This window comes from Tupaia chinensis, unplaced genomic scaffold (assembly GCF_000334495.1).
Source record: "Tupaia chinensis unplaced genomic scaffold, TupChi_1.0 Scaffold000434_1, whole genome shotgun sequence".
Lineage (NCBI taxonomy): Eukaryota > Metazoa > Chordata > Mammalia > Scandentia > Tupaiidae > Tupaia > Tupaia belangeri.
The window spans coordinates 522255-538264 of record NW_006159939.1 but is presented as its reverse complement, the minus strand read 5'-3'; the positions used below and the strand labels follow the sequence as shown (position 1 = coordinate 538264).

Here is a 16010-nt window from a genome sequence, read left to right as displayed (position 1 = left end):
AAAGGACAAAGAGATGGAGGAGGAGGGATTACAGCATAACCATGCCCATGTGGGGGAGTGCTTTCTCCACTCACTCTCTTTCTGTTTCTCTGTCTCTCTCTAGCAAATGTATTCATCCTATAGCAAGAAAAAAAAAAAAACATAGAATGTTCTTGGTGCAGAGAATTGTACATGGCATGGAATTTTCTAGTAGAAAAGTTTGTACATCTCTTACATCCATGCATAACAGAAGTTTGGGAGTATGTGTCACCCATTTCTTTTTTTTTTTTTTCTTTTTTAGAGAGATTTTTGTTATAGGAGGCATGCACTTGCCAGAGAGACAGAGAGAGACAGAAAGTGAAAAAGCACCTCCCAGGATGGTCATGCCTAATACCTTCTCTTCCAGGGATGTTGGGCATACATACACACATGCCCAGCATGAGTTTTAAACCGTAGGTCCAGGGACTCAAACAGCAGCCAACTATGTGGGAGTCCAGCAACATAATCATTACGCCATCTGCTGGGTCCCAGCTTCACCTCATTCCTAATCCATCGAATTTCTGAATGCATTTAAAAATATAGCAAAGGGGACCAGCAGATGGCATAATGGTTACATTGCTGGACTCCTACATGGCAAACAGTGGTTTGAGTCCTGGACTGGAGGCCTGAAACACAAGCAAGGTGTGTATGTGTGTGCATACCTAAGATCCCACGAGGAAAATGGAGGAGAAGGGTTTGCAGTGTGGCCAACCCCCCTGGGGGTGATGCCTCTCTGGAAAGTGCATGTGCCCTATAGCAAAAATCTCTCAATTAAATAAAAAAAAATGTAGCAAAGAACATGACTTCCACAGTCCTGAAGAGGAGATTTCAAAATTGGCTGACCGGAGTCTCCGATTATAAACAGGCTGCTCAACTCAGTGAGGGCCAACTGGCATCAAAGACTGGTCACGGGTTCCCAGGCTCAGAAGAGAATGCTGAGTCCAGTCAACACTGGGAAAATGCTCATATGGGTTCCCAGAAGCATCACACAGCAGGGAAAAGAACTGGCCCTCTCTCTGACCAGACATCTCTGTAAGACTCGCAAATCAACCATGAAACTCATTTTAGAGAGGAGAGTTTTTATAAGCAGATTCTATTTGACCTATAGCTTGAGAAATCTGGAGCTGAGCCCTGAAAACAGACTGGTCTTTATCAAACTGGCAAATGCCTTTTCTCTGAGATGTTCAGAAGGGAAAGTGTTAGGCAGACATATACAAAGGATATTATCCACCCTAAACTGCACTAGGGTTTCAGCCGAAGTACATGCTATGGATTTGAGAAACACTCCTAGATTGTTTTTATTTTTTTTTAACATTAATCCTTACATCTCTTTTCTGATAATTCTTGCTAACTCAGAGAAGGTATCTGTTTTAAGTAATCAAATGCTTTCTAGCTCCACTTGCAGCATAAAGTCAAATTCCAGTGTAAAGTGCAATCATGAAAGGGACAGTTGTTAAGTGGAGAAAATGAAAATAAGGACCAAAATAGCTGACTCTGGCCATTTATCAATTTTATTGTTTGAAGTAGCTTCCCTTCCAGAGCACTGCCTAATTTGGAAGTGGTACTACGAAAAGCAGTCAGTGACCTGAACAAGTGTTTCAGAAGGCACAATAAAAGAAGAAGTAAGGGCAGTTAAAGCCAAAGGGGCTGAGCTTTCAATTCTACTAGCTCCAGAAACTGGTTAATAATGATGTATTTGAAACTGTAAAGATGCTATTATGTCTATCATAACTTGATTTATAAGAATACCATTTATATGACTTTTAATATTGTTTGGTATTAAGGCATGGATACGTCAATGTAAACTATTGCCTAAAGCCTATGATTTTGGGATTTTGAATGTTGCGAATTATTATTCTTTAGTTATACACAGATATCAGGAACAATATTTCATTTAAAAAAGACTTTGCAAGATATATTCTACATTGCTGTCCAAGACAACATCATACTTTGTATACATAAGGCCTCAATGTTCTACTGTTCCTCTAGTGTTGCAGTATCTTGACATTTCTTTTGAAGGTCAGATAGAAGTATGCTAATGGCAGTTTATGAAACATAATGAGGTTTTATAACATTTATAATTATCATATAATAAAAGGCAAAATGCTTTTTAAATTCTACCTTGCTTAGATAGGACACAGTAGACTACAGTATGTTCAAGGCAGTTTGGTAGCATCCTTACAGAATACGTGTACAATTGGTGAGGAAATGATCACTATCAAATTCCATCTTTCTTTAAAGTGTTTGGCACAGGGCATTTGTGCTTACTGGATAGAAACAGAGAGGAAAGTGAGAAATCACCTTTTAGAGGGATGGCCACACTGCACTCCCTTCTCCTCCATTCTCCTCTTGAGATTTTGGGCACTCACACACATACCCTACATGAGTCCAAAGCCACCAGCTCTGGGACTCAAACTGCAGTCAATCACGTGGGAGTCCAGAACCTTCACCACCATACCACCTGCTGGCCCCAAAATTTCATCTGTGTTTATAGTTTCTCATTATGGGAAATTATAAGTGAGACTACCTTGTTGGAAACACTATCAAAGCATATTTAAATAAACAAAATGCTAAATAGTTTTGCAAGTATTTCATTTTTACACACTATGAGCCTGGAGTTATTTTTTTGTTTGTTTGATCAACCTAAAATTAAAACAGTAAACAGGTACTGATGTGAGCGTTCTCTGTCACCATTGGTGCAAACACGAACTGGCACAGCTTTCATGGAAAACATTACGACCATATTCACAGTTTATGAAACATAATGAGGTTTTATAACATTTATAATTATCATATAATAAAAGGCAAAATGCTTTTTAAATTCTACCTTGCTTAGATAGGACACAGTAGACTACAGTATGTTCAAGGCAGTTTGGTAGCATCCTTACAGAATACGTGTACAATTGGTGAGGAAATGATCACTATCAAATTCCATCTTTCTTTAAAGTGTTTGGCACAGGGCATTTGTGCTTACTGGATAGAAACAGAGAGGAAAGTGAGAAATCACCTTTTAGAGGGATGGCCACACTGCACTCCCTTCTCCTCCATTCTCCTCTTGAGATTTTGGGCACTCACACACATACCCTACATGAGTCCAAAGCCACCAGCTCTGGGACTCAAACTGCAGTCAATCACGTGGGAGTCCAGAACCTTCACCACCATACCACCTGCTGGCCCCAAAATTTCATCTGTGTTTATAGTTTCTCATTATGGGAAATTATAAGTGAGACTACCTTGTTGGAAACACTATCAAAGCATATTTAAATAAACAAAATGCTAAATAGTTTTGCAAGTATTTCATTTTTACACACTATGAGCCTGGAGTTATTTTTTTGTTTGTTTGATCAACCTAAAATTAAAACAGTAAACAGGTACTGATGTGAGCGTTCTCTGTCACCATTGGTGCAAACACGAACTGGCACAGCTTTCGTGGAAAACATTACGACCATATTCATAAAAAATCTTAGATGTGCACTGTTTCTGACCTACCACCACCTCAGTGCAAAGCAACATAGCCACAGCCGCCAAGGACCCTAACGTCGTCACACTATCAGAGCTTCTGCTGCCACTTCTAGAAATCTGACCCAAAAAATCGTTAGCAAAAAGTTCCAAGATAAAAGATGTTTACCTCCGGGTTATTTATGTTACAAAACAAAACAAGAGTATTTAAAATGTCTAATAAAAAGGCCATTAAAATATTATAATAGTTCCAAATAAAGGTTTATTATGAGGCCAGTAAACATGGTGTATTATAAGATTTCAGGCCTAGTATTGGTGGGCTCTGCTGTGTGATACTGGAGTCAGACAAGAAGGCCTTGGGTTCAGACCCCAGGTCAACCGGAACAACCGGGCACTCTTGTGATCCTGGCTGGTGGGGAGGGTGGGGAATACAGATCAGAGTGTGGTGAGACCCTCACAAGGATACACATTTTCCTCTCTCTGGTGAAAGAAGAAACCAGTAAGCTTAAAAAAAAAAGATTTTTGAGGTCAGCAGGTGGCATAGTGGTTGAGGTGCTGGATTCCCACATGGCCAGCCATGGTTTGGGTCTTGGACTTGCAGCTTGAAAAGCACACCAGGCACATGTGTGTGCATGCCCAAAATCCCAGGAGGAGAATGGAGAAGGGTTTGTAGCATGATCATCCCCCTGGGGGTGATTTATCATTTTCCTTCTCCCTGTCTCTCTTTGTCTCTCTCTGATGAGTGCATACCCTATAGCAAAAAAAAAAAAAAATCTAAAAAGCAAACAGACAAAATGATAAATAAATTCAAACTTTTTTTTCTAGTTTTTATTGCCAGAGGGCATGTGTGCTCATCAGAAAGAGACTGAGAAACAGAGAGAGAGAGAGAGAGAGAGAGAGGGAGAAAGCACCCCACAATGGGGTGGGGTTATGCCATCATGACCTCCATTTCATCTCCATTTCTTCATTTTGTCAGGAGTTTGGGCACACACACACATGCACACACCCCCATGATGTTTTTCAAGTCACTGGGGCAAGGATCCAAACCATGGTTGGCCATGTGGGATCTGGCTCTCTTAACCACTAGGCTATGGGGTCTGCCTAAAATTTATTTTAAGATAGTTACTTGCATATGAAATAAATAAAAGACTGAAACATTTTAACAATGTTTACCACTACACAGTAATTTTCATATTCTTTTTTATATTTAAGATTACTACTATGAGTATATATTACTTTAATAATCAACAAGCAAAGAATTCCAGATATTTCGGGCATACCTTATGATGGCTTTGACGGCAAATCTGACCACTGTGGAGAGCAGGAACAGTGGTGTGACCAGGATATGAAAGAGAGACAGCGAAGCAAAGGCCTCTGCAGGTTTTAGATTGTTCCCGCTGGCATATGCATGGGTCACGAATGTCTGTGAAAAGACAGAATTTCTTAAAGTTTGATACATGCTTACATTCAGTTTTACAAACCCAACTAATCGCAATAGCATTGTGTCCATTCCAACTACAAACACAATTATTTTATGCAAAACAATCTAAATAAATCAGTACTTGCTATTGAAGATCACTAAATGGTTTCCATGTCATCCTATCAGTAAACTTGTGAGGAAGCCAGGACAGACTCTATTTATATATTAGAAAACTGCTTTCTTTCTTTTCTTTTCTTTTTTTTTTCCCCTTAGGGACTTTTTGCTTTAAGGTGTGTGTGCTTGCCAGAGAGATAGAGAGACAAAGACTGTGAGAGGGAAAATGAGAAATCACCCCCCTGGAGAGATGGCCACACCGCAATCCCTTCTCTTCCATTCTCCTCCCAGGATCCTGGTCAGACATGCACACGCACCCAATGCGATGTTAAAGTCACTAGGTCCTGGACTCGAATCCTGGTCGGACATGTGGGAGTCCAGTGATATAACTACTACACCATTTGCTGACTCCCTGACTTCTTCCAAACTACTGAGTAGAAGGAAAAACTGAGTGGAGAACCAGAGGTGTTTTGTTTTGTTTTGTTTTTATAAAGGGTATGCACTCACTGCCGAGAGACAGAGAGAGAAAGTAGGGAAGCACACCCCATGGGGGGTGATCATGCCGCAAACTGTTCTCCATTTCTCCTGTTGGGATTTTGGGCTTGCATGCACACACACTGGGCATGTTTATCAAGAACCGGGAGGTTGGCCATGTGGGTTCCAGAAATCTTAACCACCATGCCACTAGCTGGTCCAAACCAGAGTTTTTAACAGTCAGGCTATTTCTAACCAATACTATGCACTCTAAGAAAAAAAGGGGAAAAAAACTTTTTTAGTGTTCCTATTGTGGATCTTTACTAAAATTGCCAGCACGGCTGTTTGACAATCGCTTTTTACATTTCTAAAAATAAGACTAGTGGCTGGGTTTGTCATTCTAGTGTGAAATATAATGTAATTATTTAATGTTTTCTGGTTATTGATTTAGTACCATCCTTTTGTAAGAATATCTGGGAACAAAGTCATTGAGATGGTAAGTTGAGTATCCCTTATTCTACATGCTAGGGATGAGAAGTGTTTAGGATTTCAAACCTTGGAATATTTGCATAATGAGATATCTTCAGACTGGGACACAAGTATAAATCGAACATTTGTGTCTCATATACACATAGACTAAAGGTAATTTTATGTAATGTTTTTGTATTGCAGCATTTTGACTGTGACCCATCACGGAGGTCAGGTGTGCAATTTTCCACTGTGTCAGCATTCAAAAAGTGTTATATTTTGAAGCATTATAGAGTTTGGAATTTTGGATTAGGGATACTTAACCTGTAGAACACTTAGTTCTCAACCTCTGTTCCTTTTGTTCCCTGGGGAATCTTTGGCAGTGTTTGGGGATACTGTTGATTAGCATTACCAGGGGTGGTGCTACTGGCATCCAAGGGGAGCCAGAGAAAATGCTACATACACATCACAATGCAACAAAGAATGATCTGCATCAAAATGTCCACAGTGCTGTGACTGAGAAGCTCTGGGTCACATCTATTGCAATGTTGACTGCAAAGACAAAAGTGGCAGTTGAAGTAATGTATAGTATTGATCCACACATTCTAATCTATACGCCATGTGTAAACAGAGTCCGTTCCATTTCTAGAAGCAAGAAAAAGGGTCTTACAGCGAGAACAGCTGCTATGGGAATTGCTGCATTCATGAAAACTGTGGAAAGAAACCAAATACATTTGTTTCATTGAACTGTGAAAACATTTTCAGTCATTTTAATTAATCATCTATTATGACTTTCACTCTCCATGAAGATAATAAGGACAAAGTGCATTAAATAACATTTTGTCTGGAGTCCATAAACATTTCCCAGTTGAAATCCCCTTGTCTGCAGTTGTATGCACTCCCACACGTTAGTCTTGACTGAAACTGTTCTTTTTTATTGAAAAATTAGCTTTTTCTTCTGAAATGGTCCCAACAACAGAATTAGATAAAGCAATCCTTTAATGATACAAATTATTAGAATTTAACAAATGTGCATTCTTGGGAGAATTTCTAGTCTCTTGTTTGGTATACCAAAGTAATTTAAATATATAAAACTTGGGTTATTACACAGATTAAAAACATGAATTTGACACCATTTCAAGTTCTCTTTTCAGTAGGGATATTAATTTTCACTCATGGATATTTTAGTTAATAAAATCATTCCATATCCTGGACCCTTTGCTTACTTGAATCTGTCTCCAGGAATGTATTTCACTACTACACGATGAATATGATCTGTATGGCTGAGACAAGGTTTGAACACTAGTGCTTAGGGGTCATAGCCAAACTGATGATTTGTAGTTATACTGTTCATACCCACAGAATTTTAGGACCTGAGGGCCAAAAAAATGAAGTGAATTCTTGGTAGCAGAACCAGGCAAATGCCTTTACCAAGGATTTAAACCCATAAACAGCACCTGACCAATTGGCAATGGAGACCATGAAATTATTTGACAGAATTTCTTTTCCCATCAAATATTATCTCAAGTGGCAAGAACACTAATTTGTAAAAATAGATATGAATCTACAGGTTTATTTGTATATTTTCTGTTTAACTTTTTAAAGAATTATTTTATTTAACTTTATTTACTTATTTATTTTTACTTTGACCAGAGAGGGATAGAGAGAGAGAGAAAGCTGGGACTAGAACCAAGGTCGGCCATGTGTCAGAGGGATAGAGAGAGAGAGAAAGCTGGGACTGGAACCAAGGTCGGTCATGTGTCCGTCCAGCATCCTTAACCACCATGCCACCTGCAGGCCCATGATTTTTAATACTTTATGCCATTAACTGCGTACTTTTATGCATCAGGTGCTTTTCTGAACAATTTACACACACTAATTTAGTTAATTCTCCAAGGTATTATTAATATATCCCAGCTTACTTATGAGGAAACAGAGCATTCATTAAGCACCTGGTCAAGGTTATGCAGCTGACAAGTTACCAAGTTAGGATTTGATTTCAGATCAGCTCACTCTCTAAGATCCACGAGTAACCATTAAGTATACTGTTCATTTTTTTCTTTTTTTTTCTTCTTTCTTTCCTTTTTTTTCTTATTGTCTTTTCATTATGCTATATAAATACTATCATCGATATTTTAGTATTTGTTAAGCAATGTCACATTATCTGCTTCATTTGATTCACAATTCCGTGAAAAGGTATTATTACACCAATTTTCAGATGAGGACACAGGGTCAGAGTTATTGGGCACTAGATCATTTACCAGGTGCTTTATGTGAGATAATGAGCATGAAGCACTTGATATCTCATGGAGTGCTGGGAATAGTGTATGCACACAAACATTTTTATCATTCTTTTTTTTCTTTTTTAAGTTTTGCCATAGGGCCTGTGGACTTATGGGAAAGAGAGAGAAGGGAGAAAGAAAGTGAGAAATCACTCTACTGCCTCATGGGGGATGGCCATGCCTCAATCCCTTCTCCTTTCACGGGAGTTTGGACATGCACATGCACTTGGCATGATTTTCAAGCCGCTGAGTCCAGGACTTGAACTGTGCGAATGGTCACATAGGATCCAGATGCCTTCACCTCCACACTTGCTGGCCCATCATTCATTATTTTAATCTTTACTGTTATCCTACATGATAGATGCTATTAATTTATGTTACGAATTGTGAAATAGGCTTGGGGGATATAAGGAACATGCTCAAGGTCATGCCACTGTAAATCAGCAGATCTTGGATCACAGCCGGCTTGGTTCAACTCACATAACTCAAGCTCCTAACCCTAAGAACATGGTATAGAAAACTGAATCACAGAATTCAAAAGTGGACAAACTGATTTTACTCCATTCCCTCAGGAATTCCTACTGCTTCTCATGAACACGAGCATGCATTTTTATATTCATGATTTCTTGTTGCTTTCTTCTTTCTTTTTCTTATTGCTGCCTCCTCTGTCTTCTCATCTCTTCCCTATAGCCTTCAAAAACCAACCCAAATCTCACTTTGGAGATGGTAAAACTGGGTTAATAAAGTACCTCTGTCATTTAGTAACTGGATGAGGAAGTGTAAATTATATAAGCTCTTTATACCTGAATTTTTAAAAATTTCTAAAGTAGAGTAAATAACAGAATCTAAATCAGCCTGTTATGAGGATTAAATGAAATGATATACTTGCAGCACTTATGACAGTAACTGGCTGAGTATACTCGGAACATATTTTTCTTGCTGATTATTACTATTTTCATTATTTGAAGATGTACCCATCCTGCCTCTGAGAATTTCTGCCCATTGGGGGGTTGATGTATTGTAGGGAGTCACCAGCTTAGGTTACTATTGTGTAAGCAAATGGATTTGAATCTCATTCATTCTATCTGCTGTTGTTTTGACACCATAATAGCAGTAGCCCACAGATGGAAGATAAAACTTCCAGTTTCACTTCTAATTCAACAGCCATTAGGGCTATAGTTAATGGGCTATATAAGTCAAATATCTTCTCTAAATCTATTTTTACAAAAGAAGTGTTTATAATCTCTAAGATGTAATGTAACTTATAAGGAGAAACAACACAAAAAAAATCTCCAAAATGTTGTTAAAGATCTTGAGAACAATCAAAATGAGTAAAATTGACACAGAAATCAAATCAAATGTTAGAGGGAGTAGCTTGGCTAGCTCCATGTACACTGAACTAATGTGAACTCATCATTCTTAAGAGTACTCAGTATCATAATTTGAGAAAAAATCATTTTGAAAAACATGGCCCTTTAAAAATTAGACTTGAGGGGAACCAGCAGTTAGCGTAATGGCTATGTCGCTGGACTCCCACGTAGTTGACCGCGGTTCATGTCCCGGACCCGGTGGCTTAAAACTCACGCCGGGCGCGTGTGCGTGCGTGCCCAAGATCCCGAGAGGAGAATGGAGGAGAAGGGATTGCGGCGTGACCATCCCCCCTGGGGGGTGATTTCTCGTTTTCTGTCTCTAATGTCTCTCTCTGTCTGTCTGGCGAGCGCACGCGCCCGATAGTAAAAATCTCTCAAAAAAAAAAAAATTAGACTTGAGGAAAAAAGTGCTCCATCTTTAAAAATTCTTAAAAACGTGTTGAAGAGAATATTTTAGATAAATGCATGTTGGCTCCTTTTACATAGAAATGGTATGTTTCCACTCGATTTTCAAAAATGGCATTTCAAGTGCCATCTTTACAAAAATACAATATCCTAAGCTTCTAAAGAAACAGCTAAAAAAGAAAGTGCAGATATCTATAAAGGCTACTAGAAGAGAAGTGCAATAATAATGCAGTTAAGTCAATTTAAATAAACAATTTTTTTACTGTAAATTGAGTACTTATCCCAACTGTGACTGATGGAAGTTTTCAATTACAGGTACTATTATTATCACAATCCTCATTTTGCAAATGGAAATAACAAAGATGTCAGTTTGTAAAGTCACATGGCCAGTGACACTCAACTTTCCAAGAATCAAATTCAGGTCTACTTGACTGCAGTCCTGTGCTTACCTTGGTCTTTAATTTAAATGTAAATAGACTCATGTGGTCCATGGCTATTGGACAACACATGACTAGAAAATAAGTGGGCTTTCTTTAATGATTAGGATATTTCACTGGGCACAATCTAAATTAATTAGATCATGTGTTGTTTGGTTGCTCTTAACATCACCTGTTCTTAGAGCAACAGCCACTTACTGGAGAGGGATGTATAAAGTGCAAAGGTTTTGAGACTAGATAGCTCTTTCATTCTTGTTTCTTCCACACTTTTGCAGAAAATGTGCTCCCAGGCATACAACTTCAGAAGTTTAATGCCTTTCAATATTTCATTTGTTTTCTTCAGTCTTTCAGTGGAATAATCCTATAAGACAAATAAACAAAAAATAACACAAGCTACATCCAAGTGAACCCAAGGAAGGCAGGGCCACGAAATGGATAGGGATAGAGATCTTGGCTTCAAGTGGCTCTGTCATGTATTGGGCAGAAAAAAATCCCAGAATAAGTGGTTAACTTTTATGCTTCTGTCTTGTCAACTTTTAAAGGAAGAGTTGAACAAGTTGGCCTCAAAATGTCTTGTTACCTAAACACTTGTATGTCTCTTGTTTTGGTTTACATGTTGGTTTGGTTTCAGTTTCACATAATTGCCTTCAAAATTATCTGCAGATAATACAGAGCTAAAGTTAAGAATATGATAAAGAGATTTTCAGTGGCTCCTAAGAGCTAAATCAGTTTATTCTCTCCTCAATACTCACTCAGAAGAAAAAGAAACAATTTGAGAAAAAAAGTTTGTTTCTTATTTGAGAAATGAGGGCACAGTATTGTATGCATTCACATTGCATACTCATAATCTGGTTCTTGAAATCAAGACTACTATCCTTAATTTCAAGAGATTTCTTCATACCTCTTCATGAGCTCTTATTGAAGGCCTAAATTAGATTTACTGATTACTAATAACTTGACTTAATTCTAGAGGAATTTGCAGCAGATATAGCAGCCTCTATTAAGCCTCTATTAGCTTCTTCCACCACCAAATACTATTAGCAGATATAATATGACCTGTTAACTTGTGATAACAAGGGATAGGGAATTGGCCAAATGGCAGATAGGAGGAAGCAAAAGGAGCAAATGGTCTGCTTTCTGTTCTATTGTCTCTACGGGGTCTAGAATGTGTATGAAGTGATTGTTCAACCAGTAAATAAAGACAGTGTGAAAGGCTAAATAAAAGACAGATGTTTGAGGATAGTTGTGTGTTCCTTTATGCCTTTTGTGTACACCTTTCTCTGTTTGTATGCCGGAGTGAAAAGAGTAGACGGCTAAGATGGAAATAATGAGTGACCTCACCAGAAGCAGCAGAAAAGCAAGTGATAAAAGCCACTTGCATGACATGCAACTCACTTGTCACAATGGAAACACTAGCTTGAGAAACAATACCACCAGGGGCGGCATCTCCGCATTTCATGCTTCATTTACAGACAGCTTTGCTCATATTTAATCAAGCTTTATTTCTAAACATGCTGTCAACGATTTTATTATTTGCAAACATTTCTTTTAAAGGAGCCAATTCTTGCTCAAATGAAATTATTTCATGGCAAATTGAAGCCAGAAAAGGTCACTAATTGGGCTTTTTCTTGCTGGCCAAGTTGACCAGGAACATTCTCAGCCAGAGCAGCTGCCACTGAAGTGTTTCGGTAGAAGTCCACAGACTATCACACAGCCAAGTCTACAGGAAATTTAATTTTAGAAGCACCAAACATGACACTTCACTTGTCCCTTCATCTGCTTTTCTCCATGAAAGAAACTGACATTCAATGGTCTCAAACACACTTGGAGGTGTTCGTTAGACAAATGATTCAAGAAGGGCCTACGAGTCATCCCTTCATGGTACTTAAAAACCTCAGGAACTGTGATTCTGGTATTTCGAGTCTAAGGCTGTCAAATCTTACCAATCTGCTTTTAAAAATCATTTTTGCAACACAGAAAAGACACATTGGCTGCCTAAGAATTGAAATGAAATATAACGATTTCCAAGCTATCCTGGGTGGTATGTATGAATATGGAAGATTTACTGTTGAGTGAAGCAAGCCAGGCTATGAAGGAGAGGCACTGTATGTCCCCACTTAATATATACCAAGTGTCCGTACTCTGTGACTGAAACTAATTGACTAAAGGATATAGAAACACAGTACTTAGTTGTAAATACCACACACCAGTGTGTGTGAAAGAGGAGGGTCTGAGGAAGGACATTTAGAAGAAAAATAGGGAGACAAAGTATTAATGGCACAAAGAAATGTGGTATTATCTATTGAAGATATTTTGTAGTTTTATCAACTGTACTAGGGAGAAATGTTCACCTGTTGAAATATCCATTTTGTAAGCCAAATAATAATGTGATTGAATGTATAAAAGAAAATGAAATTTAAAAAAATAAAAGAAAAATAAATAAAGTAGCATTACTAGGTTTTCCCACTAAAGTCTCCGGAAGATGTTACTTACGAGAGTGCTCTTCTGAGCCTCTGCCAACTTTGTAGCAATGAAGTACTGAATTGGCGCAAGAAGCACAATGACTGCTGCACCAACCAATGCGCTTGATCCCAGTAAATTATAGAGCAGAATCACTCCCATTATGATCTAGGAAGAAAAGCATATGGGAGAGGGAAAATGAATGGAGGCGGGCGAGCTAACCACATGAAAAGAAATATTTTCTAGTGGAAATGTCATATTTCTCAATTATTGTATTAAGTTTATTTGGAATTCAGCTCAACTGTGACAGTAGATTTTACTTGGAAAAGGCTAAATACCAGGACTGTAATTTTAGGATGATGATCTGTACAACTGGTGTCAAACCAATTTACTGGACGAAGTTACAGAATGGCCCCATGATGCTTCGGACTTTCTAAAATGTCTTCAAAGTTTTAAAAGGATATAACAGGCTTTTCTTTGAAAATTCTGTCACTCACCATAAATCTGACATCCTATATTCTTCTGGAATTGTGCTAGCATCCGAAGGCGGGGATAAGGGAAAGTTGAGGGTAGCATCTCAATTTAAGTGCAGGATGGTTTTTGTGGATGAAAGCAATGATTTGGCTCTTCACCTCCTTAATGACTCCAGAGTTAGCTTAATGGCAAAAAGGCTAAGCCTCCATAAATTGTGAAGCTAAAATTGGCCCATCTTATCTCACTCTTCTTTAAAACTTATTTCCCAAAACCCAGGAAAAACTCTGTTTGGCTTGCTACTTTTGTCTTCCCCTTTAAAAACTAGTATTTAACTTTGCTATCTTCACTTGCTGAACATTTTTAGTTTTTCCAGGAGCTCAATTGATCATACCTCAAAATGTGAATTAAGGGATTATATCCATGTAGTTTAAGTATGTAAATGACACCTACATGCCAATGGTAACAGCTGTCTGGTGGCAGTAACACACACTTACTGTTTATCTAATTGGATATTTTGGGAATTCCAATAAAAAAGGTTTTTCTTTGAATTACCCATGATCAATCACTCAGAGGCAGTCTGAGATTTTTTAATACACTTTAAATTGTACCACATAGACAACTGTCTAATTGACATACATGCAAGTGCATTTTAATTAAAAAAAAAGAGACAAAGTATACTTTCAGTCTTACTTTATGCCAAGCACTGTACATGATATAGATTTTTTTATTTGACTTGGTTTCCCATTCAAAATTGAAAAGACAAACAATAAATCAAAAAACAAGCATTTTGGAACCAGCAGATGGTATAATGGTTATGTCACTGGACTCCCACATGGCTGACTGTGGTTTGAGTCCTACACCTGGTGGCTTGAAATTCATGTTGGCAGCATGTACATGTGTGCCCAAAATTCTGAGAGGAGAATGGACGAAAAGGGATTGCAGCATAGCTATCCCTCCATGGGGGTGATTTCTAACTTTCTCTAGCGAGTACAGGTGCCCTACAGCAAAAATTTCTCTTTTAAAAAACAAACAAACAAAAATATTATCTTCTTTATTATTTTATGTACTTTAATAAATGTGGTCCACAGAGGCATAAATAGTAGACTACATCATCAAAATGAGATTGACAATCAAACTCCATATACAGGATGCACTTGCTCTAGTTTAGAAATGTTATGAGAACTTTTCAAAAGAAAAGGGGTCAAATCTTGATTCTGTATTTAAATGATTTTGGGCAATAATACTAACAATGAATAACTACTGAATGTCCATGAAATTCTAAGCACCATGCTAAATGCTATTCATATATTAACTTATTTAATCTTGACCATTTCCACAATTCTATGAGGCAGACACTGTTATAATTCTCATTCCACAGTTAAGGAAACTAAAGCCTTGAGGGGTTAAGCACTTGTGCAAATGAAAAGTAGAATGGATATATGAACCAAACAATAATTTTCCAAACCCTACTTTTTATTTATTTATTTGTTTGTTTATTTGTTTGATATAGGACACATGCACTTTCCAGAGAGAGAGAGAAAGTGAGAAAACACCCCCTGTACACCCCGCCCAGGAGGGATGGCCATGCCACAATCCCTTCTCTTCTGTTCTACTCTTAGGATATTGAGAAATATCCTAAGAGTAGAATTTACAAATTTACACACCCAACATGTTTCTCAAGATGCTGTGCCTGGCCCTCAAACCTCAGTCATCCAAGTGGGATCCAGCCATCTTAACCATCACCCCAATAAGGGCCCAAGTCTGACTTTTCTAACCTATGCCATAACAGTTCTGAGTCTCTGATTCCTTGTCTATTGACATTGTCTACAACATTAGTACATTTGAAAAGTAAGAAGTATGGCAAGCACCAACCTCATAATGTGAAACAGTACTAAAAAGAGCAAGGATTCTCTGTATGCTCGGGGAAAGCAGCGTTATGACAGGAAGCAGAGTGGCTATGGTGGACAGACTAAGCCTATTTTCCAGAAAAAGGCAAAAACTACAAAGAAGATTATGCTGAGGAGTGAATGTGTTGAACCCAACTGCAGATCTAATAGAATGCTGGCTATTATGAGATGTAAGCATTTTGAACTGGGAGGAGATAAGAAGAGAAAGGGTCAAGTGATCCAGTTCTAAGCCTTATCTTTTCTATTATGAAGAAGACAAAATCTTGAGGTGAATGTTCACTTCATTTGATTACAGTTGGTCTATTTATAAGGGAATAAAGTAATAAATAAAATTTCCCTTTTGGGGAAATTTGATTCATGATAAAAAAAAGTATATCCTTTACTGCTCCATTTGTTTATTTCCTGTCAGTGAGAATCTTACTTATTATTTACCTACCTGAACAGGCATAGCCCATAGATTAGGACATAAGAACAAGAACCACATGAGTTGATTGGTTTCGATGGCAACCAAGTTGTTGATCTGTCCCAAGGTCATCTCACCCATGGATAAGTTAGATGTAGATAGTCTAAGAATTTTATTGTATATCATGGCCTAGAAAACAAACAAGCAAATAAAAGAAAAGCTCTGAAAGAGATTTAAAGTTTATTCTCATTGAAAAAAAAAAACATTTAATTTTTTTAAAAAAAGAGAATGAAAAGCCTATAAGACCATCTTTTTAAAT

The 16010-nt window shown here is 37.9% G+C and overlaps 1 protein-coding gene across 6 annotated transcripts in view; it reads right to left on the bottom strand.

The window, feature by feature from the left end:
• Positions 1 to 16010, bottom strand: part of ABCC9 (ATP binding cassette subfamily C member 9) — a 146309-nt gene that overhangs the window by 98201 nt on the left and 32098 nt on the right. For all 6 annotated transcript variants that reach the window (XM_006155068.3, XM_006155070.3, XM_027774439.1 and 3 more), the window contains exons 10-14: positions 15725 to 15880; positions 12941 to 13075; positions 10646 to 10808; positions 6624 to 6664; positions 4758 to 4900 (exon numbers count right to left, since the gene is read on the bottom strand). In XM_006155068.3, the coding sequence (XP_006155130.1) occupies positions 4758 to 4900; positions 6624 to 6664; positions 10646 to 10808; positions 12941 to 13075; positions 15725 to 15880 (638 nt within the window). The remainder of the gene's footprint in view (positions 1 to 4757; positions 4901 to 6623; positions 6665 to 10645; positions 10809 to 12940; positions 13076 to 15724; positions 15881 to 16010) is intronic.